At 37.8% G+C, this 23,040-nt stretch overlaps 2 protein-coding genes across 9 annotated transcripts in view; one reads left to right on the forward strand and one right to left on the reverse strand.

Annotated features, from left to right (window-relative positions):
- Window positions 1–8,652, forward strand: part of LOC5564880 (fizzy-related protein homolog) — an 82,455-nt gene extending 73,803 nt beyond the window's left edge. For all 7 annotated transcript variants that reach the window (XM_021854899.1, XM_021854901.1, XM_021854895.1 and 4 more), the window contains exons 5-6: window positions 225–359; window positions 6,650–8,652. In XM_021854899.1, coding sequence (XP_021710591.1) covers window positions 225–359; window positions 6,650–7,342 — 828 coding nt within the window. In that variant the 3' untranslated portion in view covers window positions 7,343–8,652. The remainder of the gene's footprint in view (window positions 1–224; window positions 360–6,649) is intronic.
- Window positions 8,653–13,578: 4,926 nt separating this feature from the next.
- LOC110678485 (cytochrome b5-like) lies at window positions 13,579–17,804 on the reverse strand. Of its 2 annotated transcripts, none has more exons than XM_021851438.1 (4): window positions 17,514–17,804; window positions 17,310–17,398; window positions 14,356–14,427; window positions 13,579–13,775 (listed from the first exon to the last, which is right to left on the reverse strand). In XM_021851438.1, the coding sequence occupies exons 1-4, from the start codon at window positions 17,625–17,627 to the stop codon at window positions 13,691–13,693; spliced, it is 360 nt and encodes a 119-aa protein (XP_021707130.1). In that variant the 5' UTR covers window positions 17,628–17,804; the 3' UTR covers window positions 13,579–13,690. The 2 variants fall into 2 exon arrangements, with proteins under 2 accessions (XP_021707130.1, XP_021707131.1); XM_021851439.1 differs by lacking the exon at window positions 13,579–13,775 and adding an exon at window positions 13,965–14,200.
- Window positions 17,805–23,040: the final 5,236 nt, after the last annotated feature.

Genomic DNA, 23,040 nt, shown 5'->3' on the forward strand with positions numbered 1-23,040 from the left:
ATACTTCATTTTTATTCAACATAATATCAACAAGTTATTATTGTTTACCTTTTATCCCATTAAACTTACCCTTGGTTGAAGCCATGCAAAAAACGTACTTCAGACAGACATTTTTTCCCATAATAACGGTCAGGCGTGGCACCGTGCACGTGCTTATCAGCCCGCTTTTCCGGTTTCGAAATACTGAACTAAATTACTACTAAATCGTTTATTTGCACTTTCAGGTGACGCGACTTTGCGATTTGAGCTCCGACGCGAACACGGTCACATCGGTGTCGTGGAGCGAACGAGGCCACCAGCTTGCAGTGGGGACACACCATGGCTACGTCACCGTGTGGGACGTGGCCGCTAGCAAACAGGTAACGTTCGATTCCGACCCGACCCGACATGCTATAATGTAAGGCAATCGCGGTGAAATGAAACACAGATAGCGAAGCAAATATTGACTTCCCGAAGTGTGCAAACAGTCCCGCGGGAGACGTCCGTCGGATTGGGCAAAAAAAAACAGAGACAAACAAAGCACGAAATAAGTAGCCTCTTGGTGGACAGTGGACACTGACAAGTAGCGCATTCATCGCCGGGCACTTGTTGACCAAAGCGGATTTTAATGCACTCTGACAAAATGAGTTCTTTGTAGGCAAACATTGCATAAAACCGGAGCAGGAGCAATGGCTTTTATTTGGCATTTGTTTGCACTCAATTCTCCTTCTAAATGGATGATTTAGCAATTCCATTTGCATATGAGTCAATGGACTCGATTGAAGCTGTTCATGAACTTTCTTGATAATCTGTCAATAAAGTGAACAATGCAGTGTTGGACAACACATTTGCAACTTTTCGATTTTCCAGATAAAACGGTCAACTTTAGAAGACTAGATTTTAAATATTTTTGGACAACTTTTTCCATAAAAAATCTTGGAAAATCCCTTGAGTAATCAAAAGGGAATTTCATGTAAAGATGGTTCGTTCAAATACTAGAGGCTCCATAAGTTCCTACGCTACTCCTTTGCAGTTTATGCAGGCATTCCTCGAAAGATTGAGATTAAGGAATTTGTTCATTACTTCCTCTAGAGATCCCATCATTTCTTCACAGATTCCTCCAGAAATGCTCCCAGGGATTCGTCCATTGACAACAAGCGACGCTGCAAGAAACGCCTATAAGAAATTCTTTAGCAAATCAACGTTGATACCTCCGAGTAATATCTACAGGGATCGCTCTGAAAATTGCAGCAATATCCTTCAATTCTCCCAAAATATCTTCTTCTTCTTCTTCTTCTTTCTGGCGTTACGTCCCCACTGGGACAGAGTCTGCTTCTCAGTTTAATGTTTTTATGAGCACTTTCACAGCAGTAATACTTGTTAAAATTCTTAGAGAAATTACTTTTCAATTGAGAGAATTAATTCTCTTGTGGTTCCTGTTAGGTTTCTTTTTGTGTGTTTATTTTTCAGATAAGAGGTCTCTAAAGACGTTATTTTCAAGACGATCAGCCTCTATCAACCCTACCCCAAGATATCATCTGCGAAAAAAATAAAAAAAAGGCCTTCAGAGAAATTTTCTGGGTACGTCGCTGATGTCCATAAATCTGAATCCCATATTGAGGGAAAGGCTTTTTTTCCTCAAGCTCGATTGGACTATTTTCTACATGTTTGACTTTGATGGTTGAAGGCATCTTCAGATCATTTGGTATTTGTTTTTCGTGAAAATTGAAACAAAATCACAATAAACGGGGTTGGTGGTCTGATGGCTACCGCTTCTGCTTCACAAGCAGAAGGTCATGGATTCAATCCCAGGCCCGTCCCTTTCCTCGTACTTTGTAGTTGTATATCTCTCACTTGCTTCTATCTTCCATTCTAAATCTATCACACTCAAACTATTCGTTCATAGCAAACGCTAGAACCAGAGATGGACAAGAAACCGTTTTCCTAACGCTTCCATTCTTCCACGCGCATGCCTTTCCTCACGCCTGATACATAGGCAGTCTGCTAATCACCTCTCTGCCATACCTTTTCCCCCAATCCATACACTCCGCATGAACTGGCGTAGATGCAGTCGGACTCCACGGTCTACAGTGGGCTAGTATAAGTGCAACATCATTTCCTCCCCCATCATTCTGACGTGGCAGGCGCCATTATAGTCTAAAAATAGAAGATCATCAGCACCTATACACTGAGGGTGTCTGTTAGTCCCAAACAGTCATTCGGTTGGTTCCTTGTGTAAGTGCAGCTGATCTGGCTATACTGGAGTAGTATCCACGGGCGGCCAATCAAGCTCAAGCTCAAGCTCAAGAAATTGAAACAAAATCACAATTATTTCATTTTTTTCGTGGGTTGTGTGTTGTATGTATTTAGAACGGATATTTTTTTTGCGGTTAGTTCTTTGAAATGACAACAAAATGTGCAAGTTGAGGATCAAAGGCCGTTTCTTCAATATCAGCATAATCAACGTGCACAGCCCTCGCCTAGCAAGTGACGATGACGATAAGGACGCTTTCTACGCGCAGCTGGAACGTGAAGACGACGGCTGCCCAAGCCATGATGTCAAAATCGTTATCGGAGATCTCAACGCTCAGTTTGGCCAGGAGGAGGAATTTAGACCGATTATATGGAAGTTTAGCGCTCACCAGCTTACGAACGAAAACGGCCTTAGACTGATTGATTTCGCCGCCTCCAAAAGCATGGCCATACGTAGTACCTACTTCCAGCACAGCCTCCCGTATCGGTACACCTGGAGATCATCCCAATAGACTGAATCGCAAATCGACCACGGTTTGATTGATGGAAGACACTTCTCGGACATTATCGACGTCAGAACCTATCGCGGCGCAAACGTCGATTCGAACCACTACCTAGTGACGGTTAAAGTGCGCCAACGACTTTCCGTTGTGAACAACATTCAGTACCGACGCCCGCCACGGTACAATCTGGAACGGCTCAAGCTACCCGAAGTCGCAACTGATTACGCGCAAAGCCTTGAAGCAGCGTTGCCGGAAAAGGGAGAGCTTACCGAAGCCCCTCTTGAGGACTGCTGGAGTAGTCTCAAAGCAGCCATTAACAACGCATACAAACAGAAGCGAAGACAGCAAACCCATCTATTCCGGGATAAAAAGCGCCGCCTGGAAGAGTTGGAGTGCGAAGAAATGGAGCAGCTGTATCGTTCTCAAGAAACACGTATGTAAGTTCTACAAAAAAAACTCAATGCATCCCGCAAAGGCTTTGTGCCGCGAGCCGAAATGTGCCGGGATAAGAATGGAGATATCTTGACGGACGAATGTGAAGTGATTGAAAGGTGGAAGCAGCACTACGATGAACACCTAAACGGCGCCGAGGTAGATCAAGACAGCATGAGGAATGGCTTCATCAGTACCGTAAGGACGCCATTCACCGCTCATTTAACAGCATTTCAACACATTAAATTCTGTCAAAAATCGGTTTTTCGATATTTTTCAAAACTTTTTGCGCTAAACGCAAGATAAAACCTTTGTTTTTGCTGGAAAGAAGTTGAAATGTGAACAACGTATAATGGTACCGAATAACATGTATGCCAACGATACATGTGTAGGGTGCCATTCACCGCTTATCCTAAGTATGAGGCTGTATATACACAACTAGTTGGAATTAATTTAGTTTCATTAGCTGGTTGTTATCATTGTACTATAGTACAACAACATATTAAAGCGTGGCAGCTAAGAAGCATTTTTCGACCTGCCATAATAAAATCATTGTTCACCTCAAGCTTACCGCCTTAAACAGCCTAAAATTATTTTTTATAAATAGTATATAATATTAAATCATATGAATTTCATTCTGATACAATCCATTCTGGTATACTAATACATGTTGATGACTTTTATTGCAAAAATTTGTTTAGATTTTTCAAAATATTTCAGCGGTGAATGGAGCATGAGCGGTGAATGGCGTCCTTACGGTACGGCGGATGAGGGAGACGTGCCAACTCCTACAATAGGTGAAGTTAAGGATGCTATCAAACAGCTCAAGAATAACAAAGCAGCTGGAAAGGATGGTATTGGAGCGGAACTTATTAAAATGGGCCCGGACAGGTTGGCCACTTGTCTGCACCGATTGATAGCCAGGATCTGGGATACAGAACAGCTACCGGAGGAGTGGAAGGAGGGAATAATATACCAAATATACAAAAAGGGTAACAATTTACAACAACCAAATATACAAAAAAAGTTAGAATTTGAGAACTATCGAGCGATCACCATTCTTAATGCAGCCTATAAAGTGCTTTTCCAGATCATCTTCCGCCGTCTATCGCCACTGGCAGGCAGATTTGTGGGAAGTTATCAAGCCGGTTTTGTGGACGGGCGATCGACAACAGACCAAATCTTTATGTTGCGGCAGATCCTCCAAAAGTGTCGCGAATATCAAGTCCCTACGATTTCAAAGCGTCCTATGATGCCATCGACCGCGAAGAGCTATGGAAGATTATGGACAAGAATGATTTTCCCCCGGGAAACTGACTAGACTGATCAAAGCAACGATGGATAGTGTACAGTGCTGTGTGAAGATATCGAGTGCATTATCGGACCCGTTTGAAACACGCATTGGAGATGGTCTTTCCTGCCTCCTGTTCAATATTGCGCTAGAAGGTGTTATGAAAGGGGGGGCTTCAACATGCGGGGCACGATCTTCAATAAATCCAGCCAGATCATCTGCTTTGCTGACGACGTGGACATTGTCGGAAAAACGTTCCAGGTGATTTCTGAACAGTATACCAGGCTGAAACGTGAAGCAGATCGGGTTGGATTGAAGGTAAATACGTCGAAGATGAAATATCTGCTGGCTGGAGGTACCGAGCGCGATAGAGCTCGCATTGGCAGACGCGTGATGATTGACGGGGATGAGTTCGAGGTGGTGGACGAATTTGTCTACCTCTGATCATTGATAACGTCGGATAACAACTGCAGCAGAGAAATTCGAAGGCGTACCATTGCCGGAAGTCGTACTTACTACGGACTCCACAAGACCTTGCGGTCTGGTAAACTTCACTTCCGTATCAAGTGTACCATGTACAAGACGCTGATAAGACCGGTCGTCCTCTACGGGCATGAGACGTGGACTAGGAGTTTTTGAACGACGTGTGCTTAGGACGATCTACGGCGGAGTATGTGAGAACGGCGTATGGAGGAGAAGAAAGTAATACTTCAATATTCCTTGATAAATTCACCACTGATTCTTCCAAAGAAAATTCTTCCAGAAGTTTATTAACGGTTTCTACCAGGTTGATTGAAAAAGAGTTTGCTTGGAGAAATTCACCAATTAATATTTAGAGAATATGAGCGATCTGGAAAAAGTATCTATGGTACTGGAGTAGTTTCTTGTTGTAATTATTAAAAAAAAGATTAAGAAAACCCTAAATATATGAAAATATGTTCGCAGGGGTAACTTTGAATGAATCATTGGATACGTTTTATAAAAAATATCCCGAGCAATTCCCCTGGGAAGGAATCCGAAGATGAAATTATGAGTGATTTTTGTAGAATCTTAGAATAATCATCAGGAATAATGTCCAAAGAAATATATATTTAAAGGCTAGAGTTGAAGGAACTTCCGAGAATTTCTGGAGAAATCCTTTAAGTACTTAGTGGACAGATCTTGCTAAAATGTCTGTAAACCTAATGAGTAATTACATTGATGGAATAAATTGAGGATTGTTTTACAACAAGAATCTACTGTTACTGAAGAAATTTCTAGATACAGGAATCCCAAGATAAAATCATGATAGATTCTGCGGAGGAATTCTTTGAAAAACTATTTGCAATATACCTTTTCACATCGTGTAACGCGTATCGAACGTTATGAAAGGATTTTCCCTCATTAAGAAACAATGCCCTATCAAATCGAATATATTCCATAAAACGTTTCACACGTACCTAAGAAGATTGCAATGATCAATAAAATTCACCTTTTGTCGTTTTTTGTTTGTTTGTTCACATCCCGATCACCAACTGAAGTGATGAATGCGCATCTATTAAGTCGACAAACACGCTGCTGGATGGCAGCTCCGCAAGAAAGGCGTCTCTACGCACTATCCAACGACGATGACACCAATTAGTGTTTGCAGAAAAAATAATAACGCACACTCTTCATACGCACCTCTTTTTATATACAGTGTTGGACAATATATTTGCAACTTTTTCGATTTTCTATACACAATGGTCAACGTTGAAGGATAAGATCTGGACCGAATTGATTAACATTTTCATTTCCTTGAAATCCAACATACATTTTTGAATGATTTATCCAATCATGAGTTGAAAAGCAACTACGGTTTGACCACAGTGTTATTTTTTACAAATTTTAATAATTGTCAGACAAATAGTTTTCCAATTTCCTTCAAAATTTCATCTCAGTTAAATCTTTGTTTATTAACTCGAAATTGGAAAAATACTTAAAAATATATGTCAACTGCTGTCTGATATGCTAAGTTGATCAGTTGATCGACTTTTATGGAAAATCGAAAAAGTTGCAAATGTATTGTGCAACACTGTAGATATTGCAAAACGTGACTTGACCAAACAGTGACACCTCACTAATTCGATTCGTAATCGTCCGTTTTTATATTGCGTGAAGTGCGTTGCCCACTTATTTATTTGTTCTTTTTTTTTTGTCGCCTCGATCACAGGTCAACAAATTGCAAGGCCACTCGGCCCGCGTAGGAGCCCTGGCTTGGAACGGTGACGTCCTCTCGAGCGGGTCTCGAGATCGCTTGATTATGCAGCGGGATACGCGCACCCCGGCCCAGGTTTCCGAGCGGAGGTTGGCCGGCCACAGGCAGGAGGTGTGCGGCCTCAAGTGGTCCCCCGATAATCAATACCTGGCCAGCGGTGGCAACGACAATCGGCTCTACGTGTGGAACCAGCACTCGACCAATCCCGTGCAATCATATTCGGAGCACATGGCCGCAGTGAAGGCGATCGCGTGGTCACCTCATCACCACGGATTGCTGGCTAGTGGAGGCGGTACGGCAGATCGTTGTATACGCTTCTGGAATACCCTGACCGGGCAACCGATGCAATGCGTGGACACTGGCTCGCAGGTATGTAATCTTGCCTGGTCAAAGCATTCGTCGGAACTGGTGTCCACCCATGGCTATTCGCAAAACCAGATCTTGGTATGGAAATATCCATCGTTGACACAGGTCGCCAAGCTAACGGGGCATTCCTATCGGGTGCTTTACTTGGCACTTAGTCCCGACGGTGAGGCCATTGTGACCGGTGCCGGGGACGAAACCCTACGCTTCTGGAACGTTTTCAGCAAAGCACGCAGTCAAAAGGAGAATAAAAGTGTTCTAAATCTATTTACAAACATTCGATAAAAGCAGACATTTTAGGAACTTAGAAGCAGGCTTGAGAGAGGGATACGAATTGTTCCATGCTTCCATAAACTAGAGTGTAGTTCTAAGTCGATGGCAAAATTTAACTCATAACCACTCACTTTTCGAACCACACTTCTTCAGACTTTCCATCGTTTTTAGGCGTAAATCATCCACTGTCATTAATTTATTACGCTAGTGTATATTTGTATAATTATATTTTTCTTTTTAGAAGAAATAGAATACGAATTCGTAGTAAAGAGTTATATTTTTGAATGAAAAGATTGATATTTGTGAGTTTTTTTGGTAGAATTAATATGGATACAGCAAAGTGTATTTTAAAACTAAGTTAAAAAAAAGGATTTTGGCAAACAAATTATTTAGTTCTTTTATATTGGAGAACTTTGACTTCATTGCTTAGTGTTTCTATTCCATGTGGTGCTTGTTATGCATCAGCATTTTTCGAAATGCAAAGTGATGTAGTCGCAAGTATCATTAGATTATTTAAAGAACATTTGAACGGTTTTTTGAGTGGCGCGTGGGCATTGAATTTTTCGCTTGATTCGATTTATAAATTGGATCAGAAGAAAAATTCAAATCAATACCACTTGGAGTTTGAATGAATGTAGTACTGATTTATATGTTACTGTTCGATTTAGGTTTACCAACTGAAAAAAAAAAGTTTGTTTAAAGCATAGATATGGATGGATGAAACAACACAACCAAAATTTACAAACCCTTGAATCCATTTTGCTAAAACATAACTGCAAAGTGTATTTTTGAAATATAGCTAATTTTTCAAACCATCCAAAGTAAACGTAATCGAAATCTTTCATCAAGCTACACCAGCTTGACGAAATGCTTCGTGCCGTTTTCTGCTTTTTATAGGTTCTTTATTTTATCGTACTGTCTAACGATTATTTCGGGAAATCATTTCACTAAATGACCTTCTCAAGGGTTATTACTGAAATCTTTACCGGTAATAATCGTTCATTGTTGTTGATTATGTTTTATCTTGTAAATAGTACGTTAAGCCGTCTAATAACTTTTACATTCGTGACTACTGTATGTTGCGTAACTAATAATTCAAAACAAAACATAAACGTTGCATGCGCGTTTACAGAGAAAGTACTAATATTATTTAAAATGCCGCACCAAGATACTACCAACAATAAAACGTGTTGCTATAACCCGATAAGATGGAATCATTCGAATTCCCGCAAAATTTGTCATTTTGGATTATTTGGAGGAGTCGGCTATCGATGCGACAAAAATTTGTGTTCTTGAGATAGACGAAATACACACTTTTAAAACTATACGCTTTGTTATTTCATCGTCGGGAAAATGTTGAGAACATCACTATTGCCTACTGTATATGATAATATCACCAAGATAGCAGCAGCGAGCGGAGAATGCGCAACTATTCAGCAAGACCAAACTGAGGGTCGTGGATTCGAATCCCACCGGGCGAGGATCTTGTCGTAATGAGAATTTTCTCGACTTCTCTCATTGGTGAAGAAAGCTCTCAGTTATCAACTGTTGAAGTGCTCATAAGAACACTAACCTGACAAGCAGGTTCAGTCCCAGTTGGGACGACGAGGTAATTTAACTAACATTTGAAGCATTAAGATTAGGATTTCCTGATTCAATGCATTTTGGGTCGGTCTATTGTACCGTATTTCTAACTAATGTGATATGACTTTCGTTGTAGATAGAAAACTAGGGATTATGTATTCAATGTTGGTGGTAGCAAGTCTCTTCATTTAAAAATTGTTTACTTTTCCAATGCCAATTTCCAAAAAGCCCTTTTGAAACATATCCGCTCATCAAATCGACAAATGATTTGAATGGATGTCTAGTTTTTCGATGATCATTGAAATTTCTGAAAATGACCGCAACAATGACGTGAATATTTACACAACAAATTGGTATAAATCTGACTCCAATTCAACTTGTTTCTCCCGTTTCGACTACAGATTCCATGTGAGAATTAAACTATAAAATGAGATTGGTATTACGTAGTTTTGTTTTAGACACATTCCACGCACATCTACGCCAAGATATCAAAAATTCAAACTCTGAAATATTTCCAAAGCTATGCAGAACATGAAAGACAATATGTTGAATTGTATAAAAAACATAAATTTGATAGAAAATACAGTGAAAAACATACCTGAAAAGTTATATAAAGTTTATATAATTTATTGGTGAGAAATTGAGACATTAAACAACTTTTTAATAAAAGCCCTGTATCATAATATATCAAGTGTAATATAACTGTCTTATCCGTTAACTAGAAGGATATTAAATAACATTGTTATGTGCGGGTTTAATTTTTTGAAACGAATTATTGGATCTTTGAAAATGTATGTTTTCAAATACAGTCATCTCTCCCTTACTCGATATTGAAGGGACCATCGAGTTAGGGAGGTATCGAGTTACAGAACACAAAATCAGTGCAACTGCGATCCAAGGGACCATCGAGTTAGCCATGAAAACCAACTTTTACTATGGTTCTCTAACTCGATATCGAGATAAGGAACATCGAGTAAGGGAGAGTTGACTGTAGTCACATTATTAGGTGTCGCGTTACAAAAATGGCTTAATTTTGACATTGTAAAATAAATACTTCTTATAGAACTCTTATATTTCGGATTCTCTTCCTACTCGTCAAGATACGTGTTTCCAATCGAACCATTCTTTGAAAAGTTACACTAAGTGCAAAGTTTTGGTGTCGCGTGACGTTAATTTTAACCGTAAATTTTCAGGATAAAACTACAAATTTCAAAATGCTCGTTCTCAGCAATGCTACAACCGATTTTCGATTTTTTTTAATTTTTAGTAGATGGAAATAGTTATACTAGCTTTCAGCGTTGGTGCCACCCCACTAAAACCCTCCCCGTTTTTGTAAAATGTGGGTATGTCTGTTTTCTCTTGTTTTTCACTCAAATCTGATCAAGTAGCTCTGGTTTTTAATGAACTCGTTGGCTAGTGACTCAAATCTTATCAGACAGGTACCGTTTACTACAGGAATAGTCTCTTACATGTTGTGGTATACTTGGCTTCGATAGTAAACAACGTGGTTCTCCAGCGGATAATCCGGAATATCCGTAAAAATGGTAAATTCATGAAAATAATCCAAGACAGTTTTTTTTTTTGCAAACTCATCAGAACTCATTATAGAACGCAATAGATTATTTGTATTGTTCATGGACCTAGGCGGTCACAAATAATGGCCTCCTGAAGATCCTGAACATCCGTAAAATGGTCATTTCGTGAAAATCATCCTATATCACTGCGCTTTTTTCAAAACATATCATAAATCAATTACTTAACATAACGGATGATTGGGTTTATTCTTGGATATAATGAATTTGATTATTTTGCAATAAACTTCGGTGATCAAGGTGGTCTTTAATTTCAATACAAATTATACTTCTTCTTCTTCTTCCTGGCGTTACGTCCTCACTGGGACAGAGCCTGCTTCTCAGGTTTAACTCAGTTATTAACTGAGAGCTTTCTTTGCCAAAGTTGCCATTTTCAAATTCGTATATCGTGTGGCAGGTACGATTATACTCTATGCCCAGGGAAGTCAAGGAAATTTCCTTTACGAAAAGATCCTGGACCGACCGGGAATCGAACGCAGACACCTTCAGAATGACTTTGCTTTGTAGCCGCGGACTCGAACCACTCGGCTAAGAAAGGCCCCCAATTATACGTGTATTACAAATTTTATATGTTCTATAATTATGATTTTTTACGTGTTTAAAAAACGCACAGTGGTCTAGGATGATTTTTACGACCAGTTTTGCGGATCTTCCAAAGGGAGTTGAAGTGATCCATGGGCAGTCCTGATTGGATGATTTTAAAAATTGATAATTTTTTTGAATATTGCAGATTTTCCAGTGATCCAGGTTGTTTACCATTGAAGCCAAGCAGTCCCCAACATGTGTTAAGCTATCTTTTCACTGACCGGCACCTTTCTGAAAAGATTTGGATCGCTTCTTAAAATCAGACCTAAAACCAGAGCTTTTTGATTAGAAAAAAGAAACATGGAGAAACTGTACCAGTTATGGCCATAGTGGTTCCCTATTTGGCTATATGTAAAATTTTAATAACTTTCACATTTTAAATCTTTTTGAATGTTTTTACATCAACGCACAAACATTTTCAAAATTTGAAGGCATTAAAGTAATCACGTATGGCGAAATAGGGAACCACTATATCCACAACTGGTACACCTACCCTATTTACTTCTCACAAAAACGTGGAAGGTTTCAGAAGAATTGCGCCAACGCTTAAATCTGGTACAACTATTTCCTTTCAATGAAAGCTCAAACAATCGGTTGAATAATTGAGGAACTGAATTTTATGAGTTAACATGTATTCACAGTTTCGCCTAATAATCTGATTTAATAACTCTTCTGTGCGGCAGAATTCCATGATATTCAGGTCACTATTTTGAGACCATAAACGTCCTTGACAATTTTGCTAATACATGATCCTCAAAATACTACATGGCTACGTTGAAATTTTATTGGCCCAATATCTGATTCAATTGCAAATAATTAAGTCAAATTTATATGGTGACCACAAGCGCCATCTACGCTTTTACAAAGCATGACTTTCTCAAAAGGTTTCACAGAAACATTAAATTAATTTTAACCAGTGTCGGATCAAATTAACCCACTGTGAGACAGAATGTCGAATGTACTAAACAAATAACAATACTAGATTTACTTTTTTTCTGAAACCTGGAAGCAACATTACCGATTTTATCATTAAAAATAAAAAATGCGTTTTGTGTAACGCAAAACCCTGTTGGAAGATAAACGTAACGCGGCGCTCATAAAATGAAATCAATGATTTCTGCAATTATTCAATATTTCCTTCCAGTTTGAAGTCACACTCTGATTCTTATCAATACATAAAAGGATTGCCTAGAACAAACCCGGATTGTAAAAATTAAAGCAGAGCAGATATAGGCGATTATAGAGTGATGTTTAAAAAAGTGCATTTCAGCGATGGTGTCGCGTTACGAAATGCAACTGCTTTTAGTTACCATATATACAGTGTTATGTTTAAAAATGAATGTCACAACATCAAGTACATTTAATATGCAAGATATAAAAACAGTTTGATCACATGGTCAAAAGGCATATTTCCGAGAACAGGTCTAATTTGATAATGAAAGTCGGTTCCTCGTGGTGTCGTGTTACGCTGGAATGTGTCAATACGTTCCTTGAACAAGTTCGCCATCAAAAAACTTTATCAAACTTAGGTACCATTTATTTTAAAGCAGTTTATTTTATTCAATCTATTATTTGATTTTTGCCAAAAATTTGTCGGTTCTACCGGTACCAAAACGAATAAATAAAATTTAGGAATATTGATCGTTATTATCATTCTGATGAGTGTCACATAATTCTGGCGATAGAATGTTAGAAATAACTTAGATGGACACCTTTTTTTAACCCTTTCTTTCCCACAGCTTTGTTCGACAATTTAACTGTCGAAATGGCGTTACTAAAAAAAGTGCAAAATCAACAATTATGCAAAATCACTTTAAAATTTTTTGATTGTTTTTCAAAAGTTAGTTGATTGTTTTTCAATTGTTTGATGTTTGATGAGACAAATGAGCGCATACATTTATTCCAATCATTATTGAGCTAATAGTACCAATTCGGTTTAGCTAGCGTTCGACGAAAATCGGTGGATCACCTGTGCTACCATGGGAAAGAGAGGGTTAAGGCTAAGTAGCCCGTCATTCGTTTTGGCAACAATGATGACTTTTCAGCTTGCATTTCAAAGTGGTAAAATTCAGTCTTGATAGTTTATATTGACTTGAAAATGTATCACTGTACGCGCTAACATGCATAAAGTATGCTGATACTTTTTCAGTTGAGTCAGTGCAAAACCTACTGAATTTCTTTGATTCGAAATCGTGAAATGAATTTGCAACAATCATCAACGACGCGTACAAATTTCAATGACGGCCTACTTCGCCTTAAGATAATCCGACATTTATTTGTCGAATTTTGATAGAAAATTGAACATTAGCAATATTAAATATCTACATTTTATTTATATAGAAATATACTTTATTTTCGAAGATGCGTGCGAATATATTGATATACAGATATACATCGGTAACACGTTACATACATCCAACATCTTCAAAGCCCGTATATGTAGTATAATACTGAAGTACGTGGTATCGATGCAAGCCTGTGCTAACATCAGTTTACAACTAATATAACATTTATTGTGCTTTTTCTTTAATGTGACATCATGCACTGGTATGGTCCTCGATGAGAATGCTTTTCATAATACTATTCAACAGTGGATTATTTACTTCTTCAAGGCTTTATAAAGCAAGACCAATCCAAGCCCGAGAGCTAACGCTGATCCTGCAATGATTGCCGTTTGCTGCCAGCTGAAATGATAGTAGAGGGGGTTGAGAAAATGAAGCTTATTCCTAATTGAGCTGGTGTCTTATCAAGTCTAAAAATGTAACATCATGCAGCGCATGTTGATAAGCTGACATTCAACTATTACTCAACTATTTTGCAAGACAACGTTCAAGTGTATTGAGTGATCGGATGATTCAAACGGAAAACAGAAATTGCTTGATAGTAAAGTGTATAATAGTAAACTTTTATTATCTCGGATAGAATGTTTTAAACATAGCACCACAGGTAGTTTGAATAAAGTTACTTTAAGATAGTTAAGCAGAATGCCTTAGCTATTGTATTCGATACAAGTATTAATAACAGCAACTAATGCGTTAAATCCTATCCAAAAAGCTTAGCCTTCAAGGCTCCAAACCAGGATCCGGATGACGAGGACGGAGAATCGGAACTAAATTGGAAAGGGGAAAACAAAAATGTTAACTAAACAAAAAGCTACAAATGTACTAGTACTACTACTGATAAACACATGCGGCGTGCGCACAAAGAGCAGATGAGACGCCAATTGATTTTTCAGTGATTAGTAGAAAAAGGGGAAATACTTACTCTTGTTTCGAAACATTCTTTTTCCGCTCGGCTTCAATGATCTCTCCCACGACGAATTGCTTCATTTGTGCTCTGTAAGTAGGAAAAGAAAATTGTTATGCGATCAAAGCGGCAATACTGGTACTCCTGGAAACAATCTTTATCTGGTATGTGAATGTTTGGATTTTTTTTTTTTTTTAACTTTTGAGGAATCCTGTAGAACTACAGGGAAAAATGTGGAAAATAATTCTGGGGAAAAATTCCAATGTATTTTGGATTTTTTCCAAATGATTTATGTGGAAATACTTGGTTAGGTAGATATTTCATATCAGAATTCTTTGTAAAGTGACAGGACTGGTAGCAGACATACTTTTGTTTTCAATGCAAGTTTCTATTTTCAATGAAAGATCTCTAAAGCCGCTACAGTCAACTTTCGTTCGTTGCACTAAACCTGTAGCCCACCTAGTGAAAGACTTTCACTAATCGAGCTGAAATTTTAGCTGTCAAAATATTGAATGCAATGGAAATTCAGGGATACCAACATTGATAAATCGAGTTTCATGTCAAAAAGTGACGTTTGTGTTTTAAGTGGACTATTATAGCTATAATAATTATTATAACTATAATAGCCCACCTAACGGGAGCTCAATTAATACGAAGCCCACCTAAAGATAGTGCAACGAACGAAGTTCGACTGTATTTAGGCAAAACGATGTCACTTTCTTCAATTTTTCGATATAATTTGCCTCTGAAATTTGGTTGGCCAAAATTGGCATGGATTGAAATAAAATAGCTGAATCGATCGGTAGTGGTTCCATTAGCAAGAATCAAATAATGGTCTCGAAATAAACCTGAGTTGGGAATGGTAAATAATTATCAAGGAATATATCTAGAAAGAGCTACATTTTTGCTGATGGAGCTTCGCATACAATTCCTCAATGTTCTGCTGCAAGAAAACCTCCAGGAACTACTAAAGGATCTTAGCGAAATTCTCAAAGGATTTCATGAGAACTTATAAAAAAAACTTGAAATTAATAAAGACGGAACTTCCGAAAAAATCGTGAGAGATCACTTGCACAGAATCCTGGTATAAACTCAAAAGGATTCAAAGCACGAGTTCACAGATCCCACGGACAAACACTTCAGGAATGATTTTAGTGATTCTTCCAAAGATTCCTTCAAACAATAAGCTCAGGGACATACCTAGGGATTCCAACACTGATACCTCTAGGTATTGTTTCAAAAATTCTCCCAGGAATTCTCTTACGATTTGCTCTAGAAATTCCTCCAGAAATGATTCCATAGATTTATCCATATTTCCTAAAGATTTCTATAAGAACTCTTCCGGATAATCCTACATTTTTTTGGAAAAAATCCCATAAATAAAACTTGGAAAAAAATAAGAACACTTTTTCTGAAAGAATCACTGTAGAAATTCTTGAAAGAATTGTTGGAGTAAATTATGGAAATGTCGTAGGACAAATTACAGGGTTTTGAAGAAGTTCTGAATGTAAATCTTGACGAAAATGCTAGAAAAATTGACGGAAAGATCACTGGAGAAACTCTTCGAAGACCTTCAAATGCATTGCCTTGAGAAATACAAGAAATCTTTGGGATAATTTCTGGAGATATTCTAGGTTATAATGAGTAATTCAATGGAAAAATCATTGAATGTATATGGAAATCAGACGACTTTTTTGAGAAATTTTAGGAATAATCTTTGCAGTAAACTGAAGTATCCTAAGTAAATCCGCAAAATATTTACTGAATGATTTTTTGAAGTAATTTTGGGCAACTGCCTCAATGTATTTATAGAGTAATGCCTGGCGTAATTTCACGAATCCCACAAACACTCGAAGAAGTGCCTTATTAACAAAATGTCTAGTTGCATTCTTGAGGAATCTTAAAAAAAACTTATAATATCACTCTCTCAAGATTCTCTGGTTCCTGACTCATCTAGTTTTGACGTTAACTACGAGACCTTTCACTAGCCTTGCAGGTACAATGATAGATAGCCCCCAGATATCCAACCCTAATGAAGCGAGGCTTTGGCTTGATAGCCGCGAACAAAGCCAAGGAAGACCTATTTAGATTTCCTTAGCTTATCTGTTCCGGAAAGTGAATGGGGTTGAAATATAATTAAACGATATGGTGCTGACTCTTCAATAAAGAATTTTTCAATGTTTACGTTTTGCAGGAAGGCCCTTTTCAAATCTTTCGTTAGATGCTTGCAAAGAGAAATCAACCAGAAAACAGGACATTCATGAGTTTTCATGAGAATTTTTCAGACATTTCTCTACAGATATTAATTTCTGATTACTTGACTCTTATTGCTCGTCACACTACAAGTGATTTTTTCAGAAATATCATCAGAAACATATCCAGGTATTGTTATTATATTTTCTCGGAATTATTTCAACAAAATAGATGTTTGTCAATTGTTACTATTGAAACAATTATTGTAACAAAGTATTTTAGTATTTTGGGGTTTGTCTCAAGTTTGTGGAATATCGAGCTCTGTAGCTACCATGAGAATCGGAGGACTAACGAATGTCTTAAAAACTCAGTATTGAAAGTAAGCAATCTTGGAGAAATAACTAGAAGAATTCCTTAAGTTTATCCCCGAGGAATCTGAAAAGAAAGTTACGGAGATTAATCGCGTAAATATATCTGACTATTTCCCTGGATCTTCTAGAATAAAAAACAGGATTCAATACAAGGAGAAAGAGGAAAATAGTCAGTTTTGAGACCATTTTGATTAGATAGTCTTTAGAGACCTTCTAGTAAAAACTTAGCCTTTTAGAGACTTATATTACCACCCATGCAGATACAAAGATAGACAGTCCCAGACATCGAACCCCAATAAAGTCACCTTCAAGCGAGACTTTGGCTCGATAGATGCAAACAAAGCCAAGGAAGACCCATTTAGGTTCCTTATCAATTCTGATTTAATCTACCCAATAAAACAAGCTTACTTTGCATCGGTACTGTGGCCAACATCGTTGAACTCGTTGGTGGCATCCTTTCCAGCCATCTCAATCAGAACTTCCTCCCCTCCGGGATGCTGTGGGTGATAAAGAGAAGATTTCAATGAGAAATACATATTGACCTTCACGATCATAATGGATAGATAAAAGTTAATGGTCATCAGTGCGATTGATAGCAGTTTGACCACTTACCTCGTTTTGGAATTTGGTGACGTCGTAGACTTTGTCGTCGATGACCATCCACAGGTCTGCGGGGGTGTTGTGCTTTGCCACTTCGGCGTACGAGTATTGCTTCAATGCAGCCATTTCCGGAGATTCTGGATCTAAACTTGTTGCGTGCACTAAAACGAATTTGCGTTAAATCGTGCACGAAATGGCAGTCACAACGATGGAAGTTTGATGTAGAGTTTAGTCTATCCGGAAGAAGACCACACACCTGTTGCGAGCGCTGAATAATCGAAACTGAAAAATGAAAGCGAGTAGCAGTTGTGACAGTGACGGTGCGGGAACCTCGCGGATGACGTTTAGAAAGCAAGTTAAGCGATAAACGATAAGAGTGACGGGGACGGGAAGCAAAATATGGGCGTAGCCAGAGAAGCGCAGGAGGGTGGCGTGGCCCGAATAAAAACGTACCATTCATTGAATGGTATTGGATACAATACAGCGTATTGTAATTGAATATCGAAGTAACATTGTGGTAACATTAGGGCTCATTCATTTATTTCATAACGCTGAAATTGGCCTTTTTGGACACCCACCCACCCCCTTATAACGCTTTTTGTATGAATATTATTCAATTTTTGTATGTGCCGTAACATCGTTGGGACACCTACCCACCCCCTCTAGCGTTATGAAATTTGTGGATACAATTAAAAATCCGACTGACAGAAGTGAATAAAACAAGTTCAGAGACCAAGAAATTTGAGTGAAAAATGTTTAAAATAGACCATTTCCGTCAGATCTAACCCCCAGTTTTTGTATTTTTTTTTTCGAAAGACAATCATTTTTAATGAATATTAACGCTCTCAGATTTTGTTTATATGCATTCCTGATTTTCTTACAAATTTTTGAAAACATGGATACTCACCACATTTTGAAAAATAATTCGAGATGCGGCACAGTTTGTTCAACCCTATGGGTATCAGCGTGGTGATTATGCAACAATTTTTCGATTCCACCCCTGCATTGGGATGCTTGTTTACATTTGCAAACGTCAAATCAGGTGCGCGCTCAAACTGACCGTGATTCCGGTCAGGGCGCCCCTAACAGGAGCGCCACCGAAACTACTCAAACAAACGTTTTTAAACCAGGTTGGAACTGGCGTAACCCGCTCTGATCACAGTTCCAACTCCAACCCGATTCAAGTCTTCCTTTAGGAAAATATATTTTCCTCCACAGATTCAAAATTCAAAACCATCCCCTAACAACAAATCTCTCACCCACCCAGCAGTTACGGTACCGCTAGTTCTATTCGTGATCAAACGTCAACATCCCACCGCAAAATCGCTAGTGTTTGGAGGTGATTTTAACCTCCAAATTGCGAAATCATCACCTCCAAGTTAGTTGTAATACCCACCGTTATATGAATTATGGTGGCGCGTCGATCGTCGCAAGTTTCTCGTTAAACAGTCAATTAGAAGGCTATTTTTTACTATTCATGCCTACAAATGCCTTAATCTGTCTGTTGGCTGTTGATCCGGAAAATTTCCGCCTTGAGGCAGCAACAGCCGCGCAAGGAAATTTTGAGCGGCTGTTGCTGCCTCTAGGCGGGAATCTTCCGGCATATTCAATCCCTTCAATCCTCCTCGGTACAAAGCAGAGAGTTCAGGCATCTGTCGACTACAATCCCTGCGTTACAGAACCGTGTAGTGTTCGCCGGGTGCGGTCATAACCGTGATTACGGAGACTTCAGGAGCCGTGAAGGAAGGAGGGAGCGAAACCGCAACGGAGCCCATTATGATGAATGAAAACATAAACAAAAATCATCTGGTCATGCCAGCTGATCGTAAATTCACCACAACGTGGGGGCAAAGCCATAGGGGAAAAAGGGGTCTGCTTTTTTTCAAGGTGAAACAAATTGTAATGGACCGAGGGGTGAACTAACGTGCCGCAAGTTTTTCATTGTTTTCTAACAGTTAAAGGCTCCAAAACATATCGGTTCCTTAAGAAAGTTTGTTCAGTAAATTGACAGAAAGCATATAAGCCAATAAAAATTTTTCACAGGAATGGTCTATTAAGGTACCGCGGGGCAAGTGGGAACGAAAAAAACGATAGTTCAAACAAATTGTTCAATATAATTTTCAAATGTCAATATCTTTCAAATCCAACAACACAATCACGTTTTGGCAACATATTTGCTGGTGTGTGCATGAAACTAATCGAATAATTTCGAAATTGTGAAAACCTTGGAAGAAAGTTTTAGAATGAGCCAATGGACGCAGTTACCTCGCTAAGCGGGGCAAGTGGGACACATCCAGTTTCATGCGTAAATCCACATCAGTAAGTCAACCATTACAATAATAGGATTGATAAGTCATAGATTTTGAATTTTATGTACATATTTGATGTACATAAGGGATCAATCATAAAATACGTTACGTTTTAGGAAGAAACCCTTTATTTAAACTATTAAATGTCACCTCACATTTAATATTAACTGAAAATTCCTCAATAAAAGCATAAAGAGGAATTGAACATGTTCAAAATATATCATTTATAAGTTGTTAATTAAAATGTAGCACATAAACAATCAATAATTGACGAAATAATAAATATGTTTTGTTATTATTTATATGCATGGCAGAAAACCACCTTATGGGATGGAATTGTTTTCCATCACTACTTAATTTGGTAGAAATAACAAATAAAGTTCAAATAACATAGAAAAGTAATCGTTCTCATGATGCATTTCAAATTTCAGCTGTGTGTTTGTTCAATTTTGAAGTCGTATTTCAAAAATAAAAAATTAATTAAAAAATAAAGAATTATATCACTTTTCTTCTCCCTTTTATGCAATTACGTAATTTGAGGTTGATCTTTTTTTGATAAAAATCATTTGTTTGAATGTTTTGGTGCTACTCTCTAGCAAAATGTATGGAACGTGTACGAAAAGTTTTGATTCTGGTTTTTGTTTTGATAGGTCCCACTTACCCCAGGTACAAATATATTTTGGGGTAAGATAGACCATCGAAAATTTCATATGAAATGAAAACAAAATACTGGTTTATCGTTAGCAGCTTGTAATAATACTAAAAATTATAGCTTACTGATGGAAATTCGATTTAAAACACATTTATTTTTTGCGAGTCAATGCAAGACGTGAAACGTGTCACAATTTGTCATGCAAGTTGAAAATGGTGCTGAACTAACAACTGTTACATGAACCACATGGTAATAAAAATAACAATATGTTTAGTACTAAATACATTCCTTGTCATTGTATCTTCAACTTTCTAGAAGAATACCCCCATGAAAAACTTTTCCTAGTTGAGCTATGACGATACGCCCCACTTACCCCGGATTCTCACTTACCCCGGGGTACCTTAAGACTAAGTAGCCCGTCATTCGTTTTGGCGAAAATTATGACTTTTTAGCTTGAATTTCAAAGTGATAAAACTCAGCCTTGATAGTTTATATTGACTTGAAAAAGTATCACTGTACGCGCTAACATGCATAAAGTATGCTGATACTTTTTCAGCTGTGTCAGTGCAAAACCAACTGATTTTCTTTGATTCGAAATCGTGAGATGAATTAGCAAGAATCATCACCAACGCGTACAAATTTCAATGACGGCCTACTTCGCCTTAAGTGAGTTTAGCTGTGAGTTTTCAAAAGAGGAATGCAATAAATAATGTTGAAGATCTTTACTTCTGTAGGAGTTCAAGGGTGATGCCTATTGCCGGTTTGCAAAAATCTTTCAACGCTTTTTAATAGTAGCTCACATTTTTTTTGTACTGAATACTTTCAGTGTATTAGCGGAGAATGATGACGGTTAGGAAATCTTTGGCCACTTCCATTTTCTCTTCCGTGTTTCCTGCTAACAGGGGCCTTCCATAACCGAGTGATTAGAGTCCGCGGCTACCAAGCAAAGCCATGGGTTCGATTCCCATGGTTCGATGTATGGGTTCGATTCCCAGTCGGTCCAGGATCTTTTCGTAATGGAAATTTCATTGACTTCCCAGGGCATAGAGTATCATCGTACCTGCCACATGATATACGAATGCGAAAATGGCAACATTGGCAAAGAAAGCTCAGTTTATAACTATGGAAGTGCTCATAAGAACACAACATTGAGAAGCAGGCTCTGTTCCAGTCGGGACGTTGATTCCAAGAAGAAAAAGAAGAAGTTTCCTGCTATCGATCCCAAAGCCGATCCATGCTAATGTAAACGATTGTAGATCGATTATTCCAGCTTTTTATTGTAATTTTCACAAATGATTAGACTTTCATGACGAAATTGAGAAGCTGCCAATAATGTACTGATGGAACATTTTCAAACACCATTAAGGGTAACAGTCGTATTTTGGAAGTGATTTTGGTTGTTTAATTAATTAATTTCACAGCGTAACCAAGTCAAAAAACTTGCTACAATGTAGAGAAAAACTACCTTTACGAGATAAAAATGCCCACACGGTCATGTAGGATCCAAAATACGTCGAAAATAATAGAATTGCGAAGCAGTGTTTTTCATTATTTTGGACACACCAATATAAAGTGACCAGATATGTTTGACTTCAAAGCGGGACAAAAATGGTAAACTTTTCAAATTTATTGTAAGGAATATTAAAAAGTACAAAGCTCGTTCAATTTCGGCAACATGACAAAAATTTTCATGTTTCCTAAATCGAAACGTGAAAAAAACGAACAATTGATTTCATTAAAACTTTTATCACTGTAAAAAATATGAATTGAATTTACCTATTTTGAACGTGGTATGCTTCAAAAGAGCCTACTGAAACAAAATTGAACGGTAATGCAACCAAAATTGAACAGGCGTTGTATACACTTTCTTATTGTTTATTGCAAAAATAATGAAAAAATAAATTTTCGATGGCTTGGATTTTTATTTCTACCAGAATTTTGGAAGTATTCTGATTATAGGTAAATTTGTAGATTCAAAAAATTCAGATCAGAAATCAGATAGTTTGACCAATTTTGAATGCGAATAGAGTTAGGCTAGGATTCCAATAATATTTTGCGATCAACTGCATTAAGTACTAATATTTTTTTACGTAATGTTACTCATATGCTCAATGTCTCATTGAACTTTGCGTTTCTGGTAGAAAAAGCTTACAAACTGTAGCATTAGCTGCCAAGAAAGCGTTTTTCTGCGGCCTGTCTGTTATATATTTCGGACACCAAATATATATTTTGGACACTCTCATGTGAATATAATTTGGACAGGGGCGTTATCTCAATATCCATACAATGGTTGCTAAAAAAACGCTCATATAACGAAGTTTTAAGAGTATACATGTGACTTATATAATTTTTCGCTTATTGGATGTGTACATTAGTGATAATCAATAATTTAATTTAATGCAAGCAAATATCATCAGATCCACGGAATACGCCTGCAAGTATGCATCCATGCGACAATCCAGAGTGTTTCATCAGATCTCGATGACTTTTTCAAATCGACGTAAGTAACTTCCATAGGGTTTTGAGAAAATTAATTCAGAAGAATCACAGCCTGTCTTCTAAAACTGTTTTAAAATAA

The sequence above is a fragment of the Aedes aegypti genome, chromosome 3 (assembly GCF_002204515.2).
Source record: "Aedes aegypti strain LVP_AGWG chromosome 3, AaegL5.0 Primary Assembly, whole genome shotgun sequence".
NCBI lineage: Eukaryota > Metazoa > Arthropoda > Insecta > Diptera > Culicidae > Aedes > Aedes aegypti.